This window comes from Balaenoptera borealis, assembly GCF_965194805.1.
Source record: "Balaenoptera borealis genome assembly, chromosome: 11".
NCBI classification, from domain to species: domain Eukaryota; kingdom Metazoa; phylum Chordata; class Mammalia; order Artiodactyla; family Balaenopteridae; genus Balaenoptera; species Balaenoptera borealis.
In genome coordinates this window covers 38,542,804-38,567,955 of record NC_138868.1, presented here as the reverse complement: position 1 = coordinate 38,567,955, position 25,152 = coordinate 38,542,804, and the positions used below count along the sequence as shown (strand labels likewise).

At 40.5% G+C, this 25,152-nt stretch overlaps 1 protein-coding gene across 4 annotated transcripts; it reads right to left on the bottom strand.

The window, feature by feature from the left end:
• Positions 1-182: 182 nt before the first annotated feature.
• On the bottom strand, positions 183-22,967 carry SPTY2D1 (SPT2 chromatin protein domain containing 1). Of its 4 annotated transcripts, none has more exons than XM_082342439.1 (6): positions 21,930-22,967; positions 10,980-11,094; positions 8,064-9,731; positions 6,022-6,193; positions 4,477-4,554; positions 183-3,526 (listed from the first exon to the last, which is right to left on the bottom strand). In XM_082342439.1, the coding sequence occupies exons 3-6, from the start codon at positions 9,652-9,654 to the stop codon at positions 3,433-3,435; spliced, it is 1,935 nt and encodes a 644-aa protein (XP_082198565.1). In that variant the 5' UTR covers positions 9,655-9,731; positions 10,980-11,094; positions 21,930-22,967; the 3' UTR covers positions 183-3,432. The 4 variants fall into 4 exon arrangements, with proteins under 4 accessions (XP_082198565.1, XP_082198562.1, XP_082198564.1 ...); XM_082342436.1 differs by lacking the exon at positions 21,930-22,967 and adding an exon at positions 21,417-21,606; XM_082342438.1 differs by lacking the exon at positions 21,930-22,967 and adding an exon at positions 21,159-21,391.
• Positions 22,968-25,152: the final 2,185 nt, after the last annotated feature.

Sequence of the window (25,152 nt, the reverse complement as noted above, 5' to 3'; positions counted from 1 at the left end):
GACGGGAATGTGTAAGGGAGAAGGAACAGAGGTGTGTGTAAGGAGGTAAACCCCATCTCTGAAGTCTGATGAGTCTACTCCCCATCTCTGAAGTCTGATGAGTCTACTGGGGTTTCTAGCTGGAATAATGTTCAGGGTGATGAAATAAGGAATATGAGTTTTAGTAAATAAATGCAAACCAGTGAAAATATCAATAAAATATTTTTAATGCCTACAATGTCTTTTATACATAAATTGCAAAACTTTTATCTGTATATGCAAAAGTAGATTCTCTTGCAGGTCAACAGCACCAGAAAACAAGCTATGCTATGTAAATGTTTCTTTAAACTTGATTTGTCCATTATGTAAAAGACATGGATTTAATAACTCCAAAGACATCTATATTCCACTCTTAATCATACACTAAACACCTGAATATTTATTTCATCACATCCACTCACAAAATAAATAGTAGTCTAATATATTCAGCACATTGAAAATAAAACAACCAGTCTCTCTTCATATATTTATTCTCTGTCCAAACATGTTTTGGTCTCCTGCTATATCTCAGAAATGTACTAACAGCTGCTTTTAAGTTATAAAATACAAAACAGTAATTTCTTTCTTGGAAAAGATCTTGGGGATTACATTAAAAAATGAAATTTCGAGTTCCCATAGACTTTCTTGTTAACAGTCTTTGAACCTTCTCACGGCACACATGTAAGGCTGCCTGTGACATGTGGTACCCTGGCCTCCAAATGGACGTAATTGCATTTACAGTTTAGAGAAAATACAAAGACAAGTTCTGAAAGTAGCCTTTAAAGAAAGTCCCCCCTGCTTTGACATAGCAATACCTAAAGCAAGTGGGACTGTGCAATCAGAGCTATATGAGTTTTATGAAAACTACTTTCCCTTCACATCGTGTTTGAGAATGCCACATCCATCATCATGTAACATTATTACAATACTGAAATAACATTACTACATTCGTGACTTAACATTATCCAATAAAAGGCACATCTTCAAATATTAATAAAATCTGAAAATCAAAACAGTAGAGGACACATTAAAAATCAAGCACTTAATTTGTAAACTTGATAAAATAACAGCTTATTCCAGTTTCTTCAAAGGTTTGTGAGCTTTTTGTAAGAGTGGTCAGGAGATGCAGAACAATATGGAAGACAGGATTTGGAAACAAGGCCAAGATTAAAAGATTCAGAACCTTTTTTTTTTTTAATGAGCTACAGGAGTGCCCTTTTATAATGCTGATGCTGAAAAAAACTGAAATCAACATCTGTATTATAGAAGAAGAAACGCACCCAGAAGTGATGACACATAAGGACACAACCTGACTTTTTCTACCAAGTTCTGGAACTTTTAGCTAACACAATGGTGCCTTTCTGTACAAATAACTGCACAATATCATTGAGTAAAGTGCTAGTAAGCTTTAAGCCACCAGAAATCTTTCAGCTATGACAAGCACTTGATTGTAACTACAGATTTCAAGGAGTCTGAATAGTGAAAAAAATATATTCAAGCAAACTTTTGAAGGGGGAAAAAAAAATCACATTAAGTGACAGCAAAGGAAATAATGTTCCAAACCTGTTTTATTACATGGAATATCACACTACCCTTGAATCAATTTCACTGAAGGTATTTGAGATTGGTGAGAGGCAGTCAATAGGCTTTTCTGCCACCAGTGTTTAACAGTTCTATGTGATCATTAGAAGGGTGTTATTCCTAGTGATGAAGACACCTTTCATAGGATTCAACTTCAAAAATAAGTTCCTGCATTTTTAAAGTTTGAAACTCAATTCAAGATGAGTCAAGTCTTAAAAGGACTGGTATTCCCATTAAGGATGGGTCATCCCATTAAGGAAGGCTAATAGTGATAATCTATAACACCCGAACTTGAGAATAAAGAAAGCTTTACGGATAAAAAAGAATATACAGAAACAACTTTTTGACCTGTTGAAGAGTAAGGATTCTTGTAGGATAACCTCACCTACTTCCTAATCCCCACCAGTCAATGGCTTAAGATAGCCACAATGTTTATTACAGAATTGTTCTACAAGCTTATGTCCCACTGTCCCCAACCCTCAGAGTCAAGGACAAATGCTCTCTGGCATCATCATACCTCATTTTCTGTTGCTGACTTTCCTTGAGACTTGGCTTCTCTCCAGCCAGAACCTAGGTCAGCCCGATTGGAATTGCTTGGACTTGAGGCTTAAGAGATATAACAAGTCTATAGATATGACTTGAAGAAAGGTGAGAATGAAGAAGTTCCACAGCCTAGTAAATACCAGTAACAGGGAACATCCTTTCCACCTGGGAAAAAAATCTCTTCACAGTGCATAGTTTGAAATAAAAGTGCAATATGGGCAAAGAGAGAAGGTGGTGGTCTTGATACACATGAATTTAGTTTTTGGTTTTTTACCGTTAATCACTAAAGAATTTAAGATAAAAATACAAAGTCATTAACATGAAAAGGTCCAGGGCACCTTGGATTCCAAAATATCTCTATAATGGGGGAGCGGAATGGGGAGGAGGGGAGCCTCACATGTCACTTCCTTATTTTTTAAACTATTATTACTCTTCCAAATCTAATGTTTGAATAAAATAAGTATTTTTTCTTCAATATAAAAATGAAATTTTTAGATAAAAATCAAACAGCACAGTGACCTTGTCTATTTAACACTAAAGCCAACATAACAGTAAATCTGAAAGTAAACCTTGGAAAAGAATATTCTTATATAAAATGGCATAACTTGTATTTTAACTTGGAAAAATTTTTGTTAATTGCCTAATCACCTAAATTAGTGAATAAGAATGCTCAGCATCCAATCCATGAATAATGCAGAATACAATTTATTCTACTTTTTACTTCAAAGTCACATAAATGACATCCATATAATTATAACAGCTACTCTACATTTTCAAGTTCTCAATCCAAACATATAGGTTAGGACAGGTCACTTTATTGCTGGCAGCATTAATGGAAGGGCCAGTTTCCTCATCAAAAGACAAAATAAATTTGATTGGGAGCCAGGCAGTGCCGTACTCACACATCAGCAGAATTACAGAAGTAAAGGAGCAATCCTTTTTTTTTCCTTTTAGAGTAGCAAAGGAATAACATAAGATTGGCTGACTTGTGAGCGGCCCCACATGAGAGTGCATAGCTCATCAGGATCAAGGGTGGCACCTGTGAACAGTTAGCTTCGTAAGAGCACTCACTGGGTGTTATGTCATCTGCATTACAGATTTCACCCTGGAAAGTATCTGAAAATACTTTATGCTCTAACGACAGCCTGCAGATAGATGACAGTATGCATTCCTTCTCCTTGAGTACCCAAGTAGAATTCTAAAATGATAAGGGGCTTCTTCAGTCTGAAGGCAGGACTTCCTTGCAGCAGACTGTTTTGAGAATTTCACAAAAATAAATAAAAGCAGCAGCTAATGCTTCTTCAGCTTCTTGGCCTTTCGACGTTTCATTTCTTCTTCTTCACGTCTCATTTCGTCTAAATCTTCTTGCATACCCAGTCTTAAACTGTCAGGAAAAACAAGGGAGTATTTATCAATATACATGAAATTACCACTCTCTTTAAAAAAGCAAAAATGAAATTTCAGCTGGGAGCTTACATGGAATGTGCTGATGCACTCAAAATGCCTCAAGCCTTTACCACTGAAAACAGACTAAGCAGGAATACTTTTTACCAGGAGCCACTGCCACTGCCTCAAGTTATAGTGGAAAAAAGACCTTACATATAACCTCAACACCTTAACATTCCCGTTACAGTAATAAATATAATCTCATCCGCTTTAAAGAACAAGAAACATTTATTCAATAAATAACATTCTTTTCTTGTCCCTTCCCAACACTTTAGTTTGATATTTTATCTAGTTAGAGGAGGGACGGCAAGAGGGAGAAAGGTTTAATATTCTGGGTTGAGAATGAGGTGAATTATTTCACCAAGTTAACATTGTAAACAAAGTAATCATTTGTTACCCCTACCCAAGAAATGATCATTTATTTGATATCAGGTGGCCAAACAGGAATCAGACATAGGAAATTTCATATTCCTCAACAGGTCCTTGAGGCCGGCGGTGGTACAGGTTAGCCAAGACTGAGATGTATCTGATGTGGAAAGGGAATTAAGGATGGGGAAAGAAAAATAAGAACATGCTACAGTGGGATCAGGGGAGGCCTCTAGCATTTATTGTGTGCCTACGTGGGTGAGTCACTGCACTGGGCAACTTGTACACATTATCTTAACCCTCACAAAATCTCAATGAATAAAAACAGTATATTCTCATTTTACAAATGGGAAAACAGATTTAAAAGGCTAAGGAATTTGTCTAAAGCCCCACAGCAAGTAAGCAGGATTGGAATTCAAACAGCATGGCCCAAAGCCCCTGCTGCCAATGATGCAACTGAAGGAGGAAACAGAAAAGAACTTTTAGGACATTTCTGCACAAACGTGTTACATCTGTGCTTACCTCTTTGCTTCTTCCTTCTGCTGCTCTTTCCAACTACTCTCCATGTAACGTAAGGCATAATCGCTTTCATCTTTGTATCTGGTAAGAGAAAATCAAAGTTGTTAAAAAAAAGAAAAACCCGATTTTCTAAAGGAACTACATCCTCCTGTTTTTAAAATCAACATCTTTATAACTAAATCAAACATACATTTAGGATTATTCCTCCTTGTTTGGCAGACAGTGAGGTGGGCAGAGGTTGGGTAAAGGGGAGATTCTAAAGTAAAGATAAATTAAATGACCCCTTAATATTTCCAGAAGGCAACTATTCCTGAATCTAATTTTGATCAAAGTACCAATCCAACAACGTTTGCTCAACTCACTCACCTCTATTTACATGATAGTTTATATTAAAATCATGAAAGCACAATATATATGAAAATTATTATATATATATATTAATCTCATTTGAGTTTCATGGATTCAGAACAGAGACTGAGGCAGATAACAGCTTGACCAAAAGCATATAGCTAGCTTATGACACTACTAAGATTAGGTTTTTAGATCTGATTTTTAATCCAGTTCTTTCTTCTGCTAAATTTTTTTAAAGACCTTTTCTTACTATTGCCTTCTAATTTCTAATATCCATGACTTCAAAGGAGAGGGCAAGTGCTGATGGATTTACTTATACAGTTGGCCCTTGAACAACATGGGTTTGAACTGCATGGGTCCTCTTACATGAGAATTTTTTTTCATACTACAGTGCTACACAGTCCATGATTGGTTGAATCTACACATGTGGTACCCCAGATAGGGAGGAACTGGTACACAGAAGAACCATATATACGGAGGGCTGACTATAAGTTACATATGGATTTTACCTAACCCCCATATTGTTCACAGGTCAATTGTATACTACCGCATTTAATCCTCCCAAATGTCATTTAAAAAATAACTTACTCAAGTTTACCCAGCTAGTAAGCTGTGGAACTTCCATTCAAACCCCGAGCTTTGCTCTACATCAGTGCTTCTCAAACTTTAATATGCATGTGAATCACTTGGGAACCTTATAAAGCTGATCTGGATTCAGATCTAAGGTGGGGCCTGAAAGCCTGCATTTCTAACAAGTTCCCGGGTGACGTCAATGCTGTTGGTCCCATACTGCTTGCTGTTCACGGACCACACTTTTGAGTAGCAAAGCTTTTTACATCAAAGAAAAGCAGGTGTCAGATCAAACTGGCTTTCAACATAGCTCTGTGGATGGCTTTCTGATTTCAAAGCCAATCCACTTCTACTACACCAAGCTGCTTCACTCTCATTAAATATATATCTTATAAAGAGAACAGTTAAAAAGGGATATTTTTTGGCCCTCATACAAGTAACTACACAAATAATTCTGCATTAATTCTTAAATATTAAGTGCCAAAAAAGTAAATCTAAACAATCATCCAAGGATTCCTAATTAAGAATTGTATTCAATGCCTCTACTATTAATGTTTATTTTTTTTCCCCATAGCATGGATTATTCAAAATAAAAAGTATATATATCTAAATCTTCTTTAGCCTTACTTTTTTCGGTCATAGCCAAAGATCTCTCGAATGTGCTTGGATATTTCTTCCTGAGGTTCTCCTTCATCTTCAATAAAATCTTCCATTTCAGAGTCATATTCATCATCATCTTCCTCCTCTTCATATTCTCGCTGCCTTTTGTAACTACCAGGGGAGGGAAGCCTTTGAGGACCTAAGAATAGAAAAGCCATTATTTATAAGATCATTAAAACTTAGTAGTCCCAACAAAGTCCTATGTAAGCTGAGATTTTAAGAACTCATTAAGATGGCAGCCTCAAAAACCAGAGCCAGGGTTTTCCCTGGTGGCACAGTGGTTAAGAATCCGCCTGCCAATGCAGGGGACATGGGTTCAAGCCCTGGTCTGGGAAGATCCCACATGCCACGGATCAACTAAGCCCGTGCGCCACAACTGCTGAACCTGCGCTCTAGAGCCTGCGAGCCACAACTACTGAAGCCCGCGCGCCTAGAGCCTGTGCTCAGCAACAAGAGAAGCCACCACAATGAGAAGCCCCCACGCCACAACAAAGAGTAGCCCCTGCTCACCACAACTAGAGAAAGCCCGCGCACAGCAACGAAGACCCAACGCAGCCATAAACAAACCAACCAACCAACCAACCAGAGCCAGCAACTGGCCCCCAGCATGAACTCATTACTACATCATCCCTGTTGCTTCATGGTACCCACAAGGAATAGAATTCCTGTCTATCCCAGGGCTTACTAGAACTGTTACATTTTCTAGCTTAGTAGTTCCTACTCTTTTGGATTTAAAAGACTAGTACAATTTCTTTTAAAAAAAATTACAAATCACTAAAGGATCACTAATTTTACTCATGCCAAGAAAAGATGCCAAAGGTAACAATCTACCATCTATTATCACCATAATTCCATTAAAGTTTTAAAAAGTCCAATGAAGTATGACAGATTCCCAGATATGGGTAATTGTTCAAACTGAGCAAGTCTGACTTTAAGGAAAAACTCACTGCATCATCCTAATTTTTGTCATTTGGCCAAAAGACTGATTAAAAATTCTGCAAAAGACAGGCACTGATCAACAGACCAGTATCTGGGAACAACTGCTTTCTAGTCCTTGATTACAGACACTCCCTGTGTTGTTCTACAGTTGTTTTTAACATGCGTGGCTTGTCTCCTGAGCTCGGAGTTTCTTTAACTTTAGCACTCTGACATTTTGGGCCAGATATTTCTTGGTTGTCAGGAAGCTGTCCTGTGCAGTGTACGATGATAGCCTGGCCTCCATCTACTAGATGCCAGTAGCATCCCATCCCCAGTGTGTCAATCAAAAATGTCTCCAGACATTGCCAAATGTTCACTGGGGATCAAAATTGTCCGTGGTTAAGAACCAATGTTTTGACTGAATTAGGAAGTTTAAAGCGTGGAATCTCATCTTTTGTTTCTTTTTATATTCTCCATGGTGCCTAACAAGTGCTTCAACAAATCCTTAATACTGTGTAGAAACTATGACCTAGCAGTTAGTAGGTGCCACCAATGATCCCATACCTTGGGACGGTAGAATCCTAAAGGACTGGTAGCTAGGGCCACTGTAAGAAGCAGAAACACAAGGGCAATCTAAAATAGTTCCTGGCACATCGTGGGTGCTTAACAAATATTTAATGGCCAAATAATGCAACAAAAGGCTTCAAGCTTACAAATACACTCCAGTTCTTGAAGACAGGTGTCTGTAGTCTTCATGAAGAGGTAAAGATGAATTCATTCATTGAACCACAAAAGGCATATACACTCACCCTGTCTTACAAACCCCATAGCTAAGTTTATTGCACTTCGAGACATTACAGGAGTGAACACAGAGGGCCCTAGATAAGTCTCTTTCTAAAGACTTTTCCAAGCCATGGTTACTAAAGGAACTCTCTGGCATAGGACAGACAAAACATCAGGATTCTATCAACACAAGTATACATTTGAAAGCACATAGGAGAGTTCAGAGGGTCTTTGGTTATATAAAACAAAGTATTCTTTCCAATTTCCTAGTGACAAATAAATACTTTTAGGGTGAGGGGAAATTCTACCTTGGGCAGATCTGTAGCCAGATAAGGAAGGCTTCATTCCATTCATCTGTCCATTGCTGGATCGGCTGATTATATTCTTGGAAGAAATCGTTTCTGAGACAACAGTGCATTTGGGCTTCAGAGAGGGACCTGAGGTACTAACTGTCCGCCCAGGTGCAAAGCCGCTCACTGGTCTACCAGGGCCTGAACTGCTGACAGTTCGTCCAGCTGGAACTACTGATCGGCCAGGGCCATTGACTGACCGCCTAGGGGCCCCTGAGCCATTCACTGGTCGTCGAAGGTCATGTGGACTGCTCACAGGCCGCCCAGGGCCACCAGAGCTGCCCATAGGCCGCCCAAGGCCACCAGAGCTACCCACAGGCCGCCCAGGGCCACCAGAGCTGCCCATAGGCCGCCCAAGGCCACCAGAGCTGCCCACAGGCCGCCCAGGGCCACCAGAGCTGCCCATAGGCCGCCCAAGGCCACCAGAGCTACCCACAGGCCGCCCAGAACCACCGGAGCCACTGGTAGGTCGCTCAGAGCAACCTGAGCTGCCTGCAGGTCGACCAAGGCCACTTGTACCACTGACTGTCCGTCCTGGGGGATTTAAGTCACTGGTTGGCTTCCTGGTCCCACTGACTGATCGCTCGGGTCCTGAGTTGGAGCTGCCATTCTGGCGCCTGGGCACGGGGCCAGAACTAACCGTGGGCCGAGCAGTCCCTGTGCTAGGCCTCCCAGGGGCTGAGCTGGAGCTGCTGCCTGGCTGCCTGACACCTGGACTCTTGGCCTTATCGTGTGGGGTGACCATGGGTCCAGGCCTGGAACGGCTAGGATGAGGAGATTTTTTGGCTTTGTGCTCGGTAGCAGATTTTGGAGTCCCTTTAGCAGAAGTCTTTGGGATACTTGGTGAACAGGTGCTGGAGTGGGGCTTTCCAGCCCCATTGAAAACAGGTCTGTCACGGCCCTCACAAGGCAAGGGTTGGGCGCAACTGCCAGATACTACTTTGGTCCTTTCTCCTGGCATGGATTTGGATGAGGATAAATGCAAGTGTTTCTCATTAGCTGTGCTGGGTCTGGATTTCTTCTCAGCATAAGGAAGGGGAGTACCCTTGGAAGAAGGATGAATGTCTCCAGAACCTTTGCTAAGTTTTGTGCCCACACTTTCTTTCTGAGAGGGTACTTTTCTGGTTGGTGGTAATCTTGCATCTGTCTCAGGTTTCCTTTTCCTCCGCTTTTGTTCAAGGAATTCTCGCTCCCTAAGTTCTTCTGCAGTCATAGGCCGCTCTTCTGTCTTCTTCACTACCTTTATCTCCACCGGTTCGTACTGCTTTTTCTCGGCCAGCCTGAGTAGATCATTGAAGTTCATGAGTGGTGGGGCACTTTTAAGGGGGACCTTTGGCTTGCTTTCAGCTTTGGGAGGTTCTTGCTCTTCCTCATACTCTTGCTCTGACTCTGCTTGATTGTATTCTAAGAATTCATCCTCTTCCTCCATCTCAAACTCTTGGTCTGTTCCCTGGCTAGTGTGGGTTTGCATTGCCTGCCTCTTCTTTGACTTCTCCTCAACAGGAATCCCATTGTAACCATGGAAATTATCCTTTGTCCTCTTGGCCATAGCTCTTGCTTTCTTGTCATGTTTTAGCTCAATTCGCTTTTTCACTAATTCTTCTTTTCTCCTTTTCTCTTCCAAAGCTAAAAGAGACAAAACAACATATTATTTCAGGGTCTCGATAACAGTATGTTTATCTGAAATCAGTAGGTGGCCAAAACCAAGCAACATTCAAGTTACAGTTTGAAGAAGTTCGATGACATCTAAGAATCAAATGAGGAAGTCATTAAACAAGTATCAATTTGAGTCATCTTTACATAATGTAAAACCCATATGGGTTTTTCTATATGACTAAGCAAGGAAGAGTCTTGGCTTTTAGCTTTAAATATACAAACTAGTTCATACCAAATAAATATACCAAGTTAAGAGAATATTCGTACCCACTTAACAGTTGTTATTAATTATGAATCAGTGGATACTTAAACTTATTGAATTAGTTTCCTTGTCATTTGTGTGAAGTAAACCTACTGCTTGAGTTTACTCGTTTTACAAAAGTGTCCCTATTTTAACCTTTTAGGTAGCATTCTTATTTGTTTATTTTTTTAATCTTTTCCACTGCGTTGGGTCTTTGTTGCTGTGCGTGGGCCCTCTCCAGTTGCCGCAAGCGGGGGCCATTCTTCGCTGCTGTGCACGGGCTTCTCATTGCGGTGGCTTCTCTTGTTGCAGAGCACGGGCTCCAGGCGCGTGGGCCTCAGCAGTTGTGACACACGGGCTTAGCCACTCCGCGGCATGTGGGACCCTCCCGGAGCAGGGCTGGAACCCGTGTCCCCTGCACTGGCAGGCGGACTCCCAACCACTGCGCCACCAGGGACGTCCCTAGATAGCACTCTTAATAACATATTTTTAAAAATTAAAATACAAAGTAGGTAGAAGCAGATTCAGAACCAAGGTCAAGAGGGAGTTCCCTGGTTGTCCAATGGTTAGGACTCAGTGCTTTCACGGCCGTGGTCCCGGGTTCAATCCCTGGTCAGGAAACTAAGATCCTGCAAGTCACACGGTACGGCCAAAAAAAAAACAACAAAAAAAACAAACAGGAAAAGAACCAAGGTCAAAGAATGGAGTTCTTACTTCTCACTGGAGAGCTAACATGGCCAATTAGAAGATATGGTCACTATACCCAAAAAGCTTTTAATTTAAGAGGAAATAAAAGATAGCATCCATACAAATGATCAACATAAGAATATATGTAATGCTATAAATACAGCTGATTCAGACACATACACAACAAATCCATTAGCCTGTTATGATATTACAAACATCCACTGGTTAGGTACAAGCTAGTTGTAAAGAAAGAAGACTTTAAAATTGAGAATAAGGCTATAGATTCATACCTTTTCGTCTGAGCTCTTCTTCTTTTCTTCTGAGAAAAGCCTGGACAGCTGCCGACTGGACACCCTTAACTTTTGGGTCTTTTTTGGGAGGACCCACTGCCAAACTGTATCTTTTCTAAAAATAAAAACAGAGGAAAAGTTATACACAATTAACTTTGAAGCAACAGAGAGGTTTAAATGTTGACTGAAGAATCTATTCTGAATAATTAAGAGACCACATAACCCACATGAAAACTTAGCTATAAAATTTCAGGCTAAATATGATTATACATGACTATTTTTAGGTGCAGAGTTTCTTTAAACATCCTCAGTAATACATAAATGAACAATTGAGAGAAACACTATTTTCAGGCTATTTTCCCAAAAAGATACCTGGACTGGGGGAACTGAAAAAAATCACCACTAAAACAGATTGAGTGCTTTAGAATTCTGATTTAAAAGATTAGCCTTCTTCAGAACTTTCCAAACAGAAAAAACTACTATCACAACTGTTTTCCTCCTGAGTACCCTACTCCAGATGATTTTCATAGCTGCTTCATAGGTTACTTTGCTTTCATCATGAAATACTGAGATTCTACTTTGACCATGGGCAAAGCTGGTGGCCAGCCATAGCCAAAAAGCATTTCAAAGAAATTTAAGCAGCAAGAAGGGCCCAAGTCTCTGTAACCTTTAAGTGTAGCTCTATGTTCGTTAAATATTAATTTGCCACACAAACCCTTTTAGACAGGTTTCCATGTCACCCAAAAAGTACTAACATTATCCTGGAACAGATGGTATTTCTCTGGTCTTTGATTTTTATCTAACTTCATTGGGAAATGACTAAAACTAGAATAATGTTAATTTAAACTATAAAAGGAAAAATATTTCCTTTTATTTTATCGTTAGAGAAGTATGATAAACAGAGCTAATAACTCAGACCAGGATGATTAATCTCCAGGACCATCCCAAATTAAATTTATGGGCTAGGAAATAAGAATTTTTTAATGCCCTCCTTCTTTCGTCTTAGGCAGATGACATTCTTATCCACTCAACCTGCTGCTGTGCTAGTTAAGAAACACTAACCTATGAGAACAAATTGAGCTACTTAGGAACCAAAGAAGTGACTCCCAAAATGTGTATGAAATTCCTGGAGGAAAGCCAAAGGACTCAATGCTTACTACACAGCTGCCAAATAGAAGGCATCTTGAAACACGCTGGAAGTTCCAGCTAAGTTAGTCTACCAACAAAGCAGCTGGCCAAGAAAGCAGGCCCTAATCCAACCTGAAAATCCTGCGTGATAGCAATGCTTGAGACCTGACACATCCCACATAGAGAGAAATTCCAAAAGAGAACATCCAGATTCCTTTCCCAGTCCCTTTGGCTGTCATAATAAAATCCTTTAATAAGTCCATATCTTTGCAAATCTAGTTGCAATCCTTTCCATAGTGGATTGTGACCCAATATGTAAAGGAGAAAGGAGATGGAAAGGAAGACAGGAGAAAAAGAATATTGCTGGGGCTTCCCTGGTAGTGCAGTGGTTGAGAATCTGCCTGCCAATGCAGGGGACACGGGTTCGAGCCCTGGTCTGGGAAGATCCCACATGCCGCAGAGCAACTGGGCCTGTGAGCCACAACTACTGAGCCTGCGCGTCTGGAGCCTGTGCTCCGCAACAAGAGAGGACACGATAGTGAGAGGCCCGCGCACCGCGATGAAAAGTGGCCCCCGCTTGCCGCAACTAGAGAAAGCCCTCGCACAGAAACAAAGACCCAACACAGCCAAAAATAAAATTAATTAATTAATTAATTAAAAAAAATATTGCTTACCTAACTAGATATATAAAATTTGTCATGGTTTACAAGAACCTCAAACATAGGCCTTATCCACAGGAAACTCACATTTTCTTAATAGAAGTGCTACCATGAAGATGATTCAAGTTGCATAAGACACATAGACTCATAAGCAGAGGCACACACTCACTCTACCCCATCCCATCAAGTAGATATGTGAGAAGAGGAAGGGTGGATTTGTGTTGCCAAGGCTCAAGATTTTTCTGTCCCTGCCAACTATACAGCCCAGAGATTCACCTGCCAAATCAAAGCTTATACAGGGCTCCCCCTACCCCAAAATGCCAATATACACATTAGTGTTAATTATTTAAAATAGGATTGGTTTGTTACCTAGGTAGTACAGCAGCAAGTGAGCACTTCCTAATTTGATTTCAGGGTAGACATCTTTCTTCCTAACCTGGGACTTAAAGAGGTAGGTAATGGGATATGACTAGCAGAAAAGCTACTCTTTACTGAATACAGGCACTGAACAAGTAAACCACAGTGTCAATGGGGCAGTTTAATGCCTTGTTTACTAAGCTTCAATCATTCACATATCACCTTCATGATTTTTGCCCTTTTATAGTATACCACTTGTATTATTATTTACTAATTTTAAGAAAACATGTAGATCAAACACCATGACTTATTACTACAGCTTTACCTCAAGCAATAATACTTATAAAATGACAGGCTTGAAGGGCTAGTTATATTTTTCCAAATCCTATCAAAATATATAACTTAAAAAAATGCAACTATGGGAATAAAACATATTTGTGTATCACCGAAAATCATGGTACACCCAAAGCTATGTGGACTGCACTTTGGGAAACACCGACTGGGAAACATAAGCACAAGAAAGGCAGAACACAATAAAGAAACAAGGGAGGGGGTTCAGGAACTCGGATTCACTCAGAAAAGAATCCCAAAGACTACTTTGAGCTTTTTTCAAAGTATACACCTATTTTCATCAATTCACATGCCAATTTCAAATTCAGCTTTTTTTTTAAACACTGCTAACCCTTAAGGATACTTATTAAGCTGGCCTCACATTTAACCCAACAATTTTGCTGTCCTTGTCCTGTCCGTATGATGGAGAAGGAATTCAATAAATCTATAAAACGTCTTACTTTGCGGGCCTGCTGGGAAACAATTTAAGTAGGACAAGGTCCTACTTGATGAGGCTTAATCTTATTTACTGACACGAGCTGAGTCATAATTAATAGTTTCTTACATCCTCTGTAGCTTGATGCACTCAAAAGCAGATACCAGGAGAGTATAAAAATATTCTCTTAGGCAAAGTTTAGATCAAAACCTAGAAATCTGGGGAGAAAAAAAAAAAGGGTTGGGTCTCCAGAGATAATAATGATCTTCTTTTTTAACATTTTTAATGAGATTTAATTCACATACGATAAAATCCACCCATTTAATATGTATGAGTATATTCACAGAGTTGTACAACCATCACCACTATCTGATTCCAGAACATTTTCACCTTCCCAAAAAGAAACCCCTTACCCTTCAGCAATCATTCCCCATTCCCCCTTCACCTATGCCCCTGGCAGCCACTAATCTACTTTGTTTCTATGGATTTGCCAGTTCTGGACATTTCATATAAATGAAATCATGCATCCAGTGTACCATTACATAGTGACTGAGATGCATCATAAAATAAGGTAAAATTTAGAAGCTGTAGGTAAATGATTATGTAGATAAGTGATTATACAAAGTAGGTAAGATTTTTCAATTAAAAAAACTTTTTTTTCTCCATCTGCTCCAGAATTTCTATGTGAAACTCTCTCTCATCAGACTTTACCGAACACTTACAAGTGTCATCAAAAAACCAACAGGGTTACTGCCCAAGGCTTTATCAGGCTGGAGTTGGAGAGCTGGAGTAGGGAGCTAGATGGATTCGAGCTTTACAGATGACACCTCAAAACCCCACTTCCGACAGCATTAACTCCAGCCTGAGCGCCAGCCTGCCCAACACATTCCAGACTTGCAGCCCCCACAACCGCATGAGCCAATTCCCTAAGACAGATCCTACTGGTTCTGTTTTTCTGGAGAACCCTGACTGCTACACCGGTCTTTCGTATCTTACTACTTTCACTTAGCATAATGTTTTCAAGGTTCATGTTGTAACATAGTCAGTACTTCATTGCTTTTATGGATGAATAATTTTTCATTGTATGGATATACCACATTTATCTAATCATCAGTTAATGGATATTTAGATTGTTTCCACTTTTTGGCTATTATGAATAATGCTGCTGTGAACATCTGTGTACAAGTTTTTCTGTGAACGTGTATTTTCCTTTCTCTTGGGTCTATCACTATAGACGTTCCTAACATTGACCTGGCTAGACTTTTGAAAAAGGGGTTGCAGTCAGACCCTGGTATTAGAAGATTTGCTGTAATAGAATATTTTATTAGACAGTCTCCTTCCCCCACAGAGGTGCCCAGCAGAGAACCATGTGTTGAAAAGAAAGCTTCAGGCTGGGATTACACTATATTCCATTTAATAAGGCAGGAGAACTGTCTGCACTTTCTCCCACATCAGATGGTCACTTTTAGCTCTAGCAGCAACACATCAAGATGCATCCACCAATTCTGTATCTGACTCAAGGCACCAGGCTGCTTCATTGTTTGAGTTTCATGAAAAGCAGCTGGACAAGAGTTTCTTTTATCCTAAGTGTATCCATTTTACTGTACTGCAAGCCGACTCAGTCATTCTGCTGGGCCCCAGTGAATGATCCACAACAGTGAAGCTCATGCCATCGAAATACAGTATCAGAGATTTTGCCAAGATTTGTAATTCTGAAGCCAAGAGACCTAGAAAATATTAAGTCACTTTAAACACATGTGTTCCTTGCATTGAAACTATACTGTCATGGTCAGATTAAGAAAATAAGGAGCTTTCAGTCTGGAAATATATGTTCACCAAATATGTTATATTAGAATCAATAGTCAATTCCTTCTTGAAAGCTGTTCTTTACTCAGAGATAATATATTGTTGTAATCGTAGAAAATATAAATTTCCTTATGGTTTTATATAAATTAGAGGTTTATCGTTGGTTACAAATAGGAGTTAGAAATATTCAAAGAATATATCCTAGGGGCTTCCCTGGTGGCGCAGTGGTTAAGAATCCGCCTGCCAATGCAGGGGACACAGGTTCAAGCCCTGGTCCGGGAAGATCCACATGCTGCGGAGCAACTAAGCCCGTGTGCCACAACTACTGAGCCTGCGCTCTAGAGCCCACGAGCCACAACTACTGAAGCCTGTGCGCCTAGAGCCCCTGCTCCTCAACAAGAGAAGCCACCGCAATGAGAAGCCCCGCGCACCGCAGTGAAGAATAGCCCCCACTCGCCGCAACTAGAGAAAGCCTGCGCGCAGCAACGAAGACCCAATGCAGCCAAAAAATAAAAATAAAAAAATTTATCCTTAACTTTAATAATGACTACACAACTTCTACAATCCTCTCAAAACATCATACTCAGGGAATGAATGCAGACCTGGAAAACCACTGATTTGCATTAGGCTTGCTTAGCTGGGTAGCTAAGAGGGTGAAAATAAAACCACCAAAAAGCATGCTATTCAAGACTGCTATGGGGTCAAATGTAAATTTTACTATTATTGTGTTTAAAAAATATACCAGATTATATAAAATGTATTAATAGTATCAGATAGATACCTCAGAGCCTCTAGTCCAACCTCATGTTAGAAATGGCCCCCAAAAGACAACTATGTATTTACTGGCTATCACTCACACAATTTGTAGCAGTATCTGAATTAGAATCTAGGTCTCCTGACTCAGGGGCAAAAGTGTTCCCACTACAACATGCTTCACTTCTAACTTAATCCCAACACTTTCATCTCTAGCTCGAACCTCATTCTTAAATGCCATTCCCTAATTTCTACCTGCCTTTTAGATCGTGCCATTACCCCAAACAGGTCCACCACTGAACTTTCCCTCAACCTCAGACTCTATTTCTGTTAACTATGCTGGCACTCTCCCAAACAGGCTGTAAATCTCTATCCTCCAGTTTCCATATGCTGTTAGTTTGGTCTTTAAATTTCTCTCCCGTCAGACTTTACTGTACACTGAGAAGTGTCATCAAAAAAACAACAGGGTTACTGCCCAAGGCTATATTAGGCTGGAGTTGGGGGTAGGGAGCTAGATGAATTCAGGCTTTATAGAAGACAACCTTCCTCACCACCCCATTTCCAAAAGACTCTCCTCATTCAACACAGGGTGGTGATTAAGAGCAAGAACTCTGAAGCCAGTTTGCCTGGACTACATTCTCTGCTCTGCCACGACTAACCCTGTCACTTATTAGCTGTGTGACTCTGGGAACATTTCTTCATCTCCCTGGACTTCAGTTTCCTGATTTGTAAAACAAGCTTCCGTATATGGTTATTATGATGATTAAATTAATTAATATACAAAAAGTGCCTAGAACAGTGCCTGGCACAAAGGAAGCACTATAAATGTTAATTGTTGTTACTATTATCCTTATTATTCATAAAGAGATTGTCTAGGTAGTGATGGGGAAGAGAAATAACAGAATCTCTGTGGGGCAGTAGTTTCTAAAAGACCCTTTCCCTAAAACACCAGTTCAGAAGTACTGCTCCAGGCTAGAAATCTAAAGCTGCTCCAGGCACTGGAAAAGTCATCTTCAGATCTAAGAGTGGGAAATAATCCAGTTATAATCAACTATCATCAAGGGTTACAAAGTGACTGCCTGCAGAAACTTTTTTGTTGGCCTATACTATTCTTTAAAAGAAAGTATAGATGGACAAAAAGCACACGAAAAGGGGCTCAACATCACTAATTATTAGAGAAATGCAAATCAAAACTACAGAATGGCAATCATCAAAAAATCTACAAACAATAAATGCTAGAGAGGGTGTGGAGAAAAGGGAACCCTCCTTCACTGTTGATGGGAATGTAAATTGGTACAACCATTATGGAGGACAGCATGAAGCTTCCTTAAAAAACTAAATATAGAATGACCATATGATCCAGTAATCCCACTCCTGGGCATATATCTGGAGAAAACCATAATTCGGAAAGATACACGAACCCCTATGTTCACTGCAGCACTATTTACAATAGCCAAGACATGGAAGCAACCTAAATGTCCACTGACATAGGAGTGGATAAAAATGTGGTACATATATACAGTGGAATATTACTCAGCCATAAAAAAGAACAAAATAATGCCATTTGCAGTGACATGGATGGACCTAGAGATTGTCATACTGAGTGAAGTCAGAAAGACAAATATCATATGATATCGCTTATACGTGGACTCTAAAAAAAATGGTACAAATGAACTTATTTACAAAACAGCAATAGAGTCACAGATGTAGAAAACAAACTTATGGTTACCAGGGGAAAGGGGGGGAGGGATAAATCAGAAGATTGGGGTTGACATATACACACTACTATATATAAAGTAGATAATAAGGACCTTTTATTCTCTAATAAAATAGATAATAAGGACTGCGTATAGCCCAGGGAACTCTGCTCAATACTCTGCAATGACCTATATGGGAAAGGAATCGAAAGAAGAGTGGGTATATGTATATGTATAACTGCTTCATTTTACTGTTCACCAGAAACTAACACAACATTGTAAATCAACTATACTCCAATAATAATTTATTTTAATTTTTAAGTTTTTAAAAAATAAAAAAGGAAATGTAACCAGCACAAGGAATATAGCTAGTATTTTATAATAATCTTATATGGAGTATAATCTATAAAAATATCAAATGACTATACTGTCACCTGAAACTAATGCAATATTGTAAGTCAACCATACTTCAATTTAAAAAAAAGGAAATGTAACTACTATAAAGTACCTATATTCTTACCCTCAAGGTTCTATAGCTTCCCAAATCCTTATATGTCTGATACCACATGAAGGCTTCCCCTTACTTTTTGATCTGAGGGTCACACCAGAGCTACAGTATCTTGTCTGGGATGATTTTCAGACTGACTGTGAGAAAGACCATTTAACTTGCCTCATGCACTACAAGCCATCCATTATAGTTACTTGTAACCTGTAAGAATCCAGATTCTAAGCTCTTCTATTCTACTAAATCAGACAACCACTTTGTTTTTGTTAGAGGAACCCAGGGAGAAAAATATTAAGGGCAAGGTTACCAAAAATATCTTTCCTCCTTTAAAATAAACAGAGCTAATAACAGTGACTGGTTACATCACCTTGATCAGCTGTTTTTTTGTATTCAGTTTTCCACTGCGAAATGATAGCATGCTTAATATTTATAGGCATGATGCAATCCTTCTTTTAACTAAAACATTATAAAGCTAACTATTTCTCTTAAAAAGAAACAATGTAAAAGAAAGCTGTCCCAATGGGAACTGTTCATTGCTTTTCAAGTCAGATATAGTAGACACTTCTTAAAAATAAAAGCCCTGCAAAGAGTTCCAAATAGCTGTACAGGTGTTTCAGATTTTAGCCTCCCTTGGATTTTAGTCTAATCAATGCTAGTGTATTTCTTTTCTGTAGCAAAGGTGTGACACAGGAACTTGATGACTGAAATCGAAAGTCAGCTCCAACAGGATCCAAATGGAAGGTGGGGGAAGAGATGGCTAAAAGAGAAATATGAACCAAGCACTAGAGAGGGATGGAGTTATCTGCAATTACTGCAAAGCCTCTGTGGTTCTCAGACCATAACTCAATCAATAAAGTTTTTGTCAAGCAGGGTGTGTGTGTGTGTGTGTGTGTGTGTGTGTGTGTGTGTGTGTGTGTGTGTGTGTGTGTCCGTGCACTTGCAGAAATGTGTTTCTTGACTTGGATGGTGGTTTATAAAGATACTTGCTTTGTAACAATCTTACACTGTACAATATGTGTTAGATTTCACAAGTGATAGTGTGCTCTAAAAGGCTTTACTTTGAGCTGATAAAGCAAATATTCAATAACTTAAAATAATTAGATGAATCGAGTAAAAACAAGATCATGGATTAAATTAAATACAATCTTGCTCTATTCCTCAATAGTTTCTTTTGTGACTTACTTTCATCTGAAGTAAAAAGATAAGGATTATAATGCTGATAACTAAATCAAACTTCCAGGCTTACTAGCTTTTGGGGTGGGTGGGAGGGAAAAGCATGCCTTCTTGAAGTACATGCCTATGTTCATCTATTACATTTTAAATGACCGCCAATTAACCCATTGTCCTTTTTGCTTCCAATCTTTGTTATTCCAATCACAGATAAATCGATAATATATATATTCTGAAATACAGACATAGTTTGAAAACGTCTGCTCTAGAAATATGTACTTTTCTCTCAGCAACCATTGGTTTTTAGAATAAGAAACGAGTAACTTGGTTCTGATTCTTCCACAGAATAGTCTTCGGCATCAGGGCTAGTATTATCTATCTTTGACCTCCACTGAAATTGAGTAAGATGTAGAATGAAATATGGACCTAATTTATGCAAATATGAATGTTACTAGATCCAATATCGACTTGTCTAGGAAATTTACAGATGCAGAAAGTAATTCTGTCATTCAAGGTTGCATAACTTCAAGATCATTCGGAGTATTTGGGATGGGATGGGAATATATATAATAAACTGATGAATATCAGTTTTATTTACCAGTTATTTTACTATTTTTAGATCAATATCTTCAAAAGAGTAAAAAGAATGAGCCAGCCTCAAAAGACAAGAAAAGTGCAGGGGAGGGAAAAAAATATTGCAAATATACAAAAATCTAAGAAATGCATAGTGAGAGCTCAGTAAGGTCCAGTTGAATTGACTTTAAAAGACAGCCATTTGAGCTCTACATCTCATCTCTCAAACCGCAGGTAACACAATGCAATTTATCGGTTTACAGCTGGGCTGTGGTACCATCTGAGGATACAGAAATGATTAGTTTATGCAAAACAGCTACACCCCCGCAAAGCAGGCGCTCTCACCCACTACCTCATTTAAAGTCTTACACCTCTCTGCGAATATTAGCGAATTAGCAAACCTTACTGAGTAAATGGGACCTAGATTTGAAACAAAGACAAATCTGGACGACCACAAATAAATGGAAGCTGAAACTATTTCACTCATTCTGTTGGCCAAGGATTTCGTGGAATCCACTCAACTCCCGCCTTGGGAGGTGATAATTCAATCACCTGGTTGGTTGAGTGGCTGGGGCCACAAGTCAAAGAACTTTTTTGGGAAATCACAAAACGTTTGACCCAAAGATCAGGGGGAAATCGCCTCAAAAGCTATCAGGCCAAGTCCCTAAAATTCCTGAACTCCCCAACCCCTGGGTTGAAGTTTACGCCGAAGCTAGAAACTACTAGCGCTAGATTTCACTATGTGCCAGGCATGGCTCTACTCACCAGCGCAAAGTTGCAGGGGTAACAGCCTAAACAAGCCGCTCGTCAGAAGGCTCCCACCTCGCATCTCAAGCCCGTCCTCACCCCCAGTACTCAGAAGTACATGTCCAAGAGAAAAAAACAAAACCACCAACCAACAAAAACGGCGTCCAGGTCTTTCCTCTCCCGGAGCCGACAGACGGATTCCTGGAAGTTCCACGGGCCACACATTCGGAACTTGAGGACCAGGATCCCCTAAGTTGCGCCCCGGCTGGTACTTACCGGCACGTTGTTGACACCTTGTGCTTTGGAAGCTATCTGGAGAACTTCCCTGAAGTCCATTCTGGCCGAGGCGGAGGACTGGGCCAGCCTCTCGGAGAAGAGTGAACCTCCGCCTTAGTGAGGCGACCAGCAACAGCCGAATGAACTGCCTGCCCAGCCCCTCTCCCACCCCTCCCCTGCACAACCACTTCCGGAGCCTTCCAAAGCCGTCTGCCCACCCCCTTTCCTCCAGCGGCCAGTACCCTTCCAGGTCCGCCGCTTCCCTCGCGAGTCTTTGGCGTAACTTCCGCTTTCAGGCTCGAGACACGTAGAAACGTGGTACGTGGCTGCTGGCGTCGGCTCGAAGGGGCGGGACTAAGCCCTTCACCGACCAAGGAGACTCGGCCTAGTAAACTGTGGGGAGTGGCCAGGGGAGAGAATCGCTACCCTGTGGGCCTTGGCGCGAGGCCTGACAATTTTGGTGCTCCTTGTGAGCTCTGGGTAGGGGAAGCGAGGGGGTGAGGGGTTACCTACCAGGCCTGGGTTCGCTGGGTGTCACGGGTGGACGCTCAGGTTTGAGACGGCGGCGTTCCAACAGCAGAACCGACGGGTCTCGAGCAGGGGGTTTGTTACCCGTTTGTAGGCACTCGCCAAGCTGCGCAGGCGCAAACCGCACCGACTGGTCGTCTGTCTTGGGTGCACATTACTCAAAGCGTCTTGGCACAGGGCGTGTGCTCATCTCTTACACACAGGCACGCGTGCCGTGTATAGAGGCGCCCGCTTACTGCTTTTGCCTCATTTAGATAATAAGCCCCATGTAGGGCAGCGAACTGTGTGTTTTGCTCAGTGGATAAATGGAGGAATTTCTCACATACACTTGCGGCCTGGATATACTAGGCCCACTGATCAAAACGTACATATATTTATATGTACATATTCATATTCGTTGGGAGTCCAGTCGAGGGTTCCTCTTAAGGTTATCTGGGGTAATTTTTACTCAGTAAAATACACTAATTAGGCAGGCCTGGGGCTGTGGGTAAGAGTAGGCCGGGTCCACTGCAAACAGTAGGGATCTTTCTGGTGTGATGGAAATGCTCCAAAACTGGATGTGCTGATGGCACATCATCGTGCACTTAAAACACGTGAATTTTGCAGTATGTAAATTATCTCAATAAAGCTGTTTAAAAATATTAGGCAAAGCCTCTCTGTCTTCCTTTTTCAACCGAAGTTTAACGCTGAGGTGTGGCCCTAACTACCTTTCTCCATTTAAGGCTGCCCAAACAACAGACCAAAATTAAGTCTTTGTCCAATGGCAGAACTGTAGTTCTCAATGTTTTTACGCCCTCTGTGGAGCCCAGCATAGCATACTGTAACTTATGCCATAGTTCCTTTCAAATACGTACCCATCTATTTTAAGTAGTTCACACTTGCCGGAGGCCAACTCTACAAATATTTCCCCCTCACAGGATTGTAAGTTATATGGAATCTTGGGTGTAATATATTGAAAAAACTAACAGATGTCAGGTTCCTCATCTATTAAAAATTAAAACTAAGATTTTAAAAGTTCCTTCAAGTGGTCCTCTATTCAGCAGGTAGAGTCAATGTTTTCCCATTGTTCTTAGGATGAAGACCAAAATCTTAATCCTATCGTGGCCTGAAAGGACTGCTATGAGTTACCCTGGCCGCCTTCTTTTTTTCTTTTTCAACATCTTTATTGGAGTATAATTGATTTACAATGGTGTGTTAGTTTCTGCTTTATAACAAAGTGAATCAGCTATACATATATATATATATCCCCGTATCTCCTCCCTCTTGCGTCTCCCTCCTACCCTCCCTATCCCACCCCTCTAGGTGGTCACAAAGCACCGAGCTGATCTCCCTGTGCTATGCAGCTGCTTCCCACTAGCTATCTATTTTACACTTGGTAGTGTATATATGTCCATGCCACTCTCTCACTTCGTCCCAGCTTACCCTTCCCCCTCCCCGTGTCCTCAAGTCCATTCTCTAGTAGGTCTGCGTCTTTATTGCCGTCCTGCCCCTAGGTTCTGGCCCTCTTCTTTAATGTCATCAACTTGACTCTTTCATTCTGTTAGAAGCGCCAAGCTCTCTTCTACTCCAGGCCCTTTCCATATAATTCCATCTGCCTGGTATGCGCCCTCTAGCCTTTGCTGGGCCAGCTCCAACTTGTCGTTCAGCACTCCGTAAGCTTGTGGTGATTGTTATCAGGGTTCAAGCCCCAGTTTTCATGACTCCTAGGTATTGTATGACCTTAGGCAAGTGCGTAACCTCTCTCTGTACCTCAGTTTAATCTATAATAGTAAAGTAGCAATGATAGGATTGCTGTAAAATAATGCATGTAAGTGCTATAGATTAATATCTGGCTGTTATGGGATGAGTTGTGTCCTCAAATTCATATTGTTGACAGAAATAAGCAATAAACAATCTGTAATGGGACTAGAAAAGAGTTTTATTTGAGCCAAACTGAGGACTATAGCCAAGGAGACAGTCTCTCAGATAGCTCTGAGGCACTGTTCCAAAGAAGCATGGTTTTTAGCACAGCTTTGTATCTTGTCAGAGCAAAGAATATCAAACATTACAGGGTACATTCCTTCAAAATTTCAAAGAAGACAGATGAGCACGTACACAGCAAATCAGCCTGGCCTTGGCGCCTGCAAAGAGAGTCTTATCATCAAAGGAGTGTAGCATTGATGTTCCAGGAAGGGAGGTATTTATCTCTATCTTCAAAACAGACATTCTTTACTTCTGGACAATGCACCCTTTTCTTTAATGGTTAGAGCAGATGTACAGTGTATGCTTAATACGCCACAAAACAGGCTATTCTAGTTAGCATAAAGTTTAAAGTTAAATCATGTATAAACCAGGATGACTTCCCCACACCTCAATATGAGGACATTTCTTCCATCCTAACACCCAGGATCCCAGAGTATGACCATATTTGTAGATAGGGTCTTTTTTTTTTTTTAATCTTTTTTTCTTTAGCCGCACCACACGGCTTGCGGGATCTTAGTTCCATAACCAGGGATGGAACCTGTGACTCCTGCAATGGAAGCGAGAGTCCTAACCACTGGACCACCAGGGAATTCCCTGTAGATAGGGTCTTTAAAGAGATAACTAAGTTAAAATGAGGTCATTAGAGTGGGCCCTAGTCCAATATGATGGTTGTCTTTATAAGAAGAGGAAATATGGACACAGGTACAGAGAGAAGACACAGGGAGAAGATGGCCATCTATAAGCCAAGGAGAAAGGCCTCAGAAGAAATCAGCCCTGCTGACACCTTGATCTCAGACTTCTAGCTTCAAAAATTGTGAGAAAATAAATTTCTGTTGTTCATGCCACCCAGTCTCTGGTACTTTGTTATGGCAGCCCTAGCAAGCTAATACACTGGCATATGGTGAGTATTCAATAAATGTCAGGTATCATTTCTCAAGGAAGCTCTCTCTGAACTAGCTCAGGACCCGTTTCATAAATTCTTACAACCCCCAGCATTTTGCTTCATAGAACCTATCACAATTTGTAATTACATATTTGTGTTCTTTCTAACTACTGGCTCTCTCTAGTGTTAGATTGTAAGGTCCATGAGAACAGGGACCAAACCTATTTTATCCATTACTATTCCTGTCACCAGCACAGTTCCCTGCTCATGCACATAAAAGCTGCAATAAACACTTTGGGATACATAGTTGAAAGTTGCTAAAAGAGTAGATTTTAAAAGTTCTCACCACAAGAAAAAAATTTT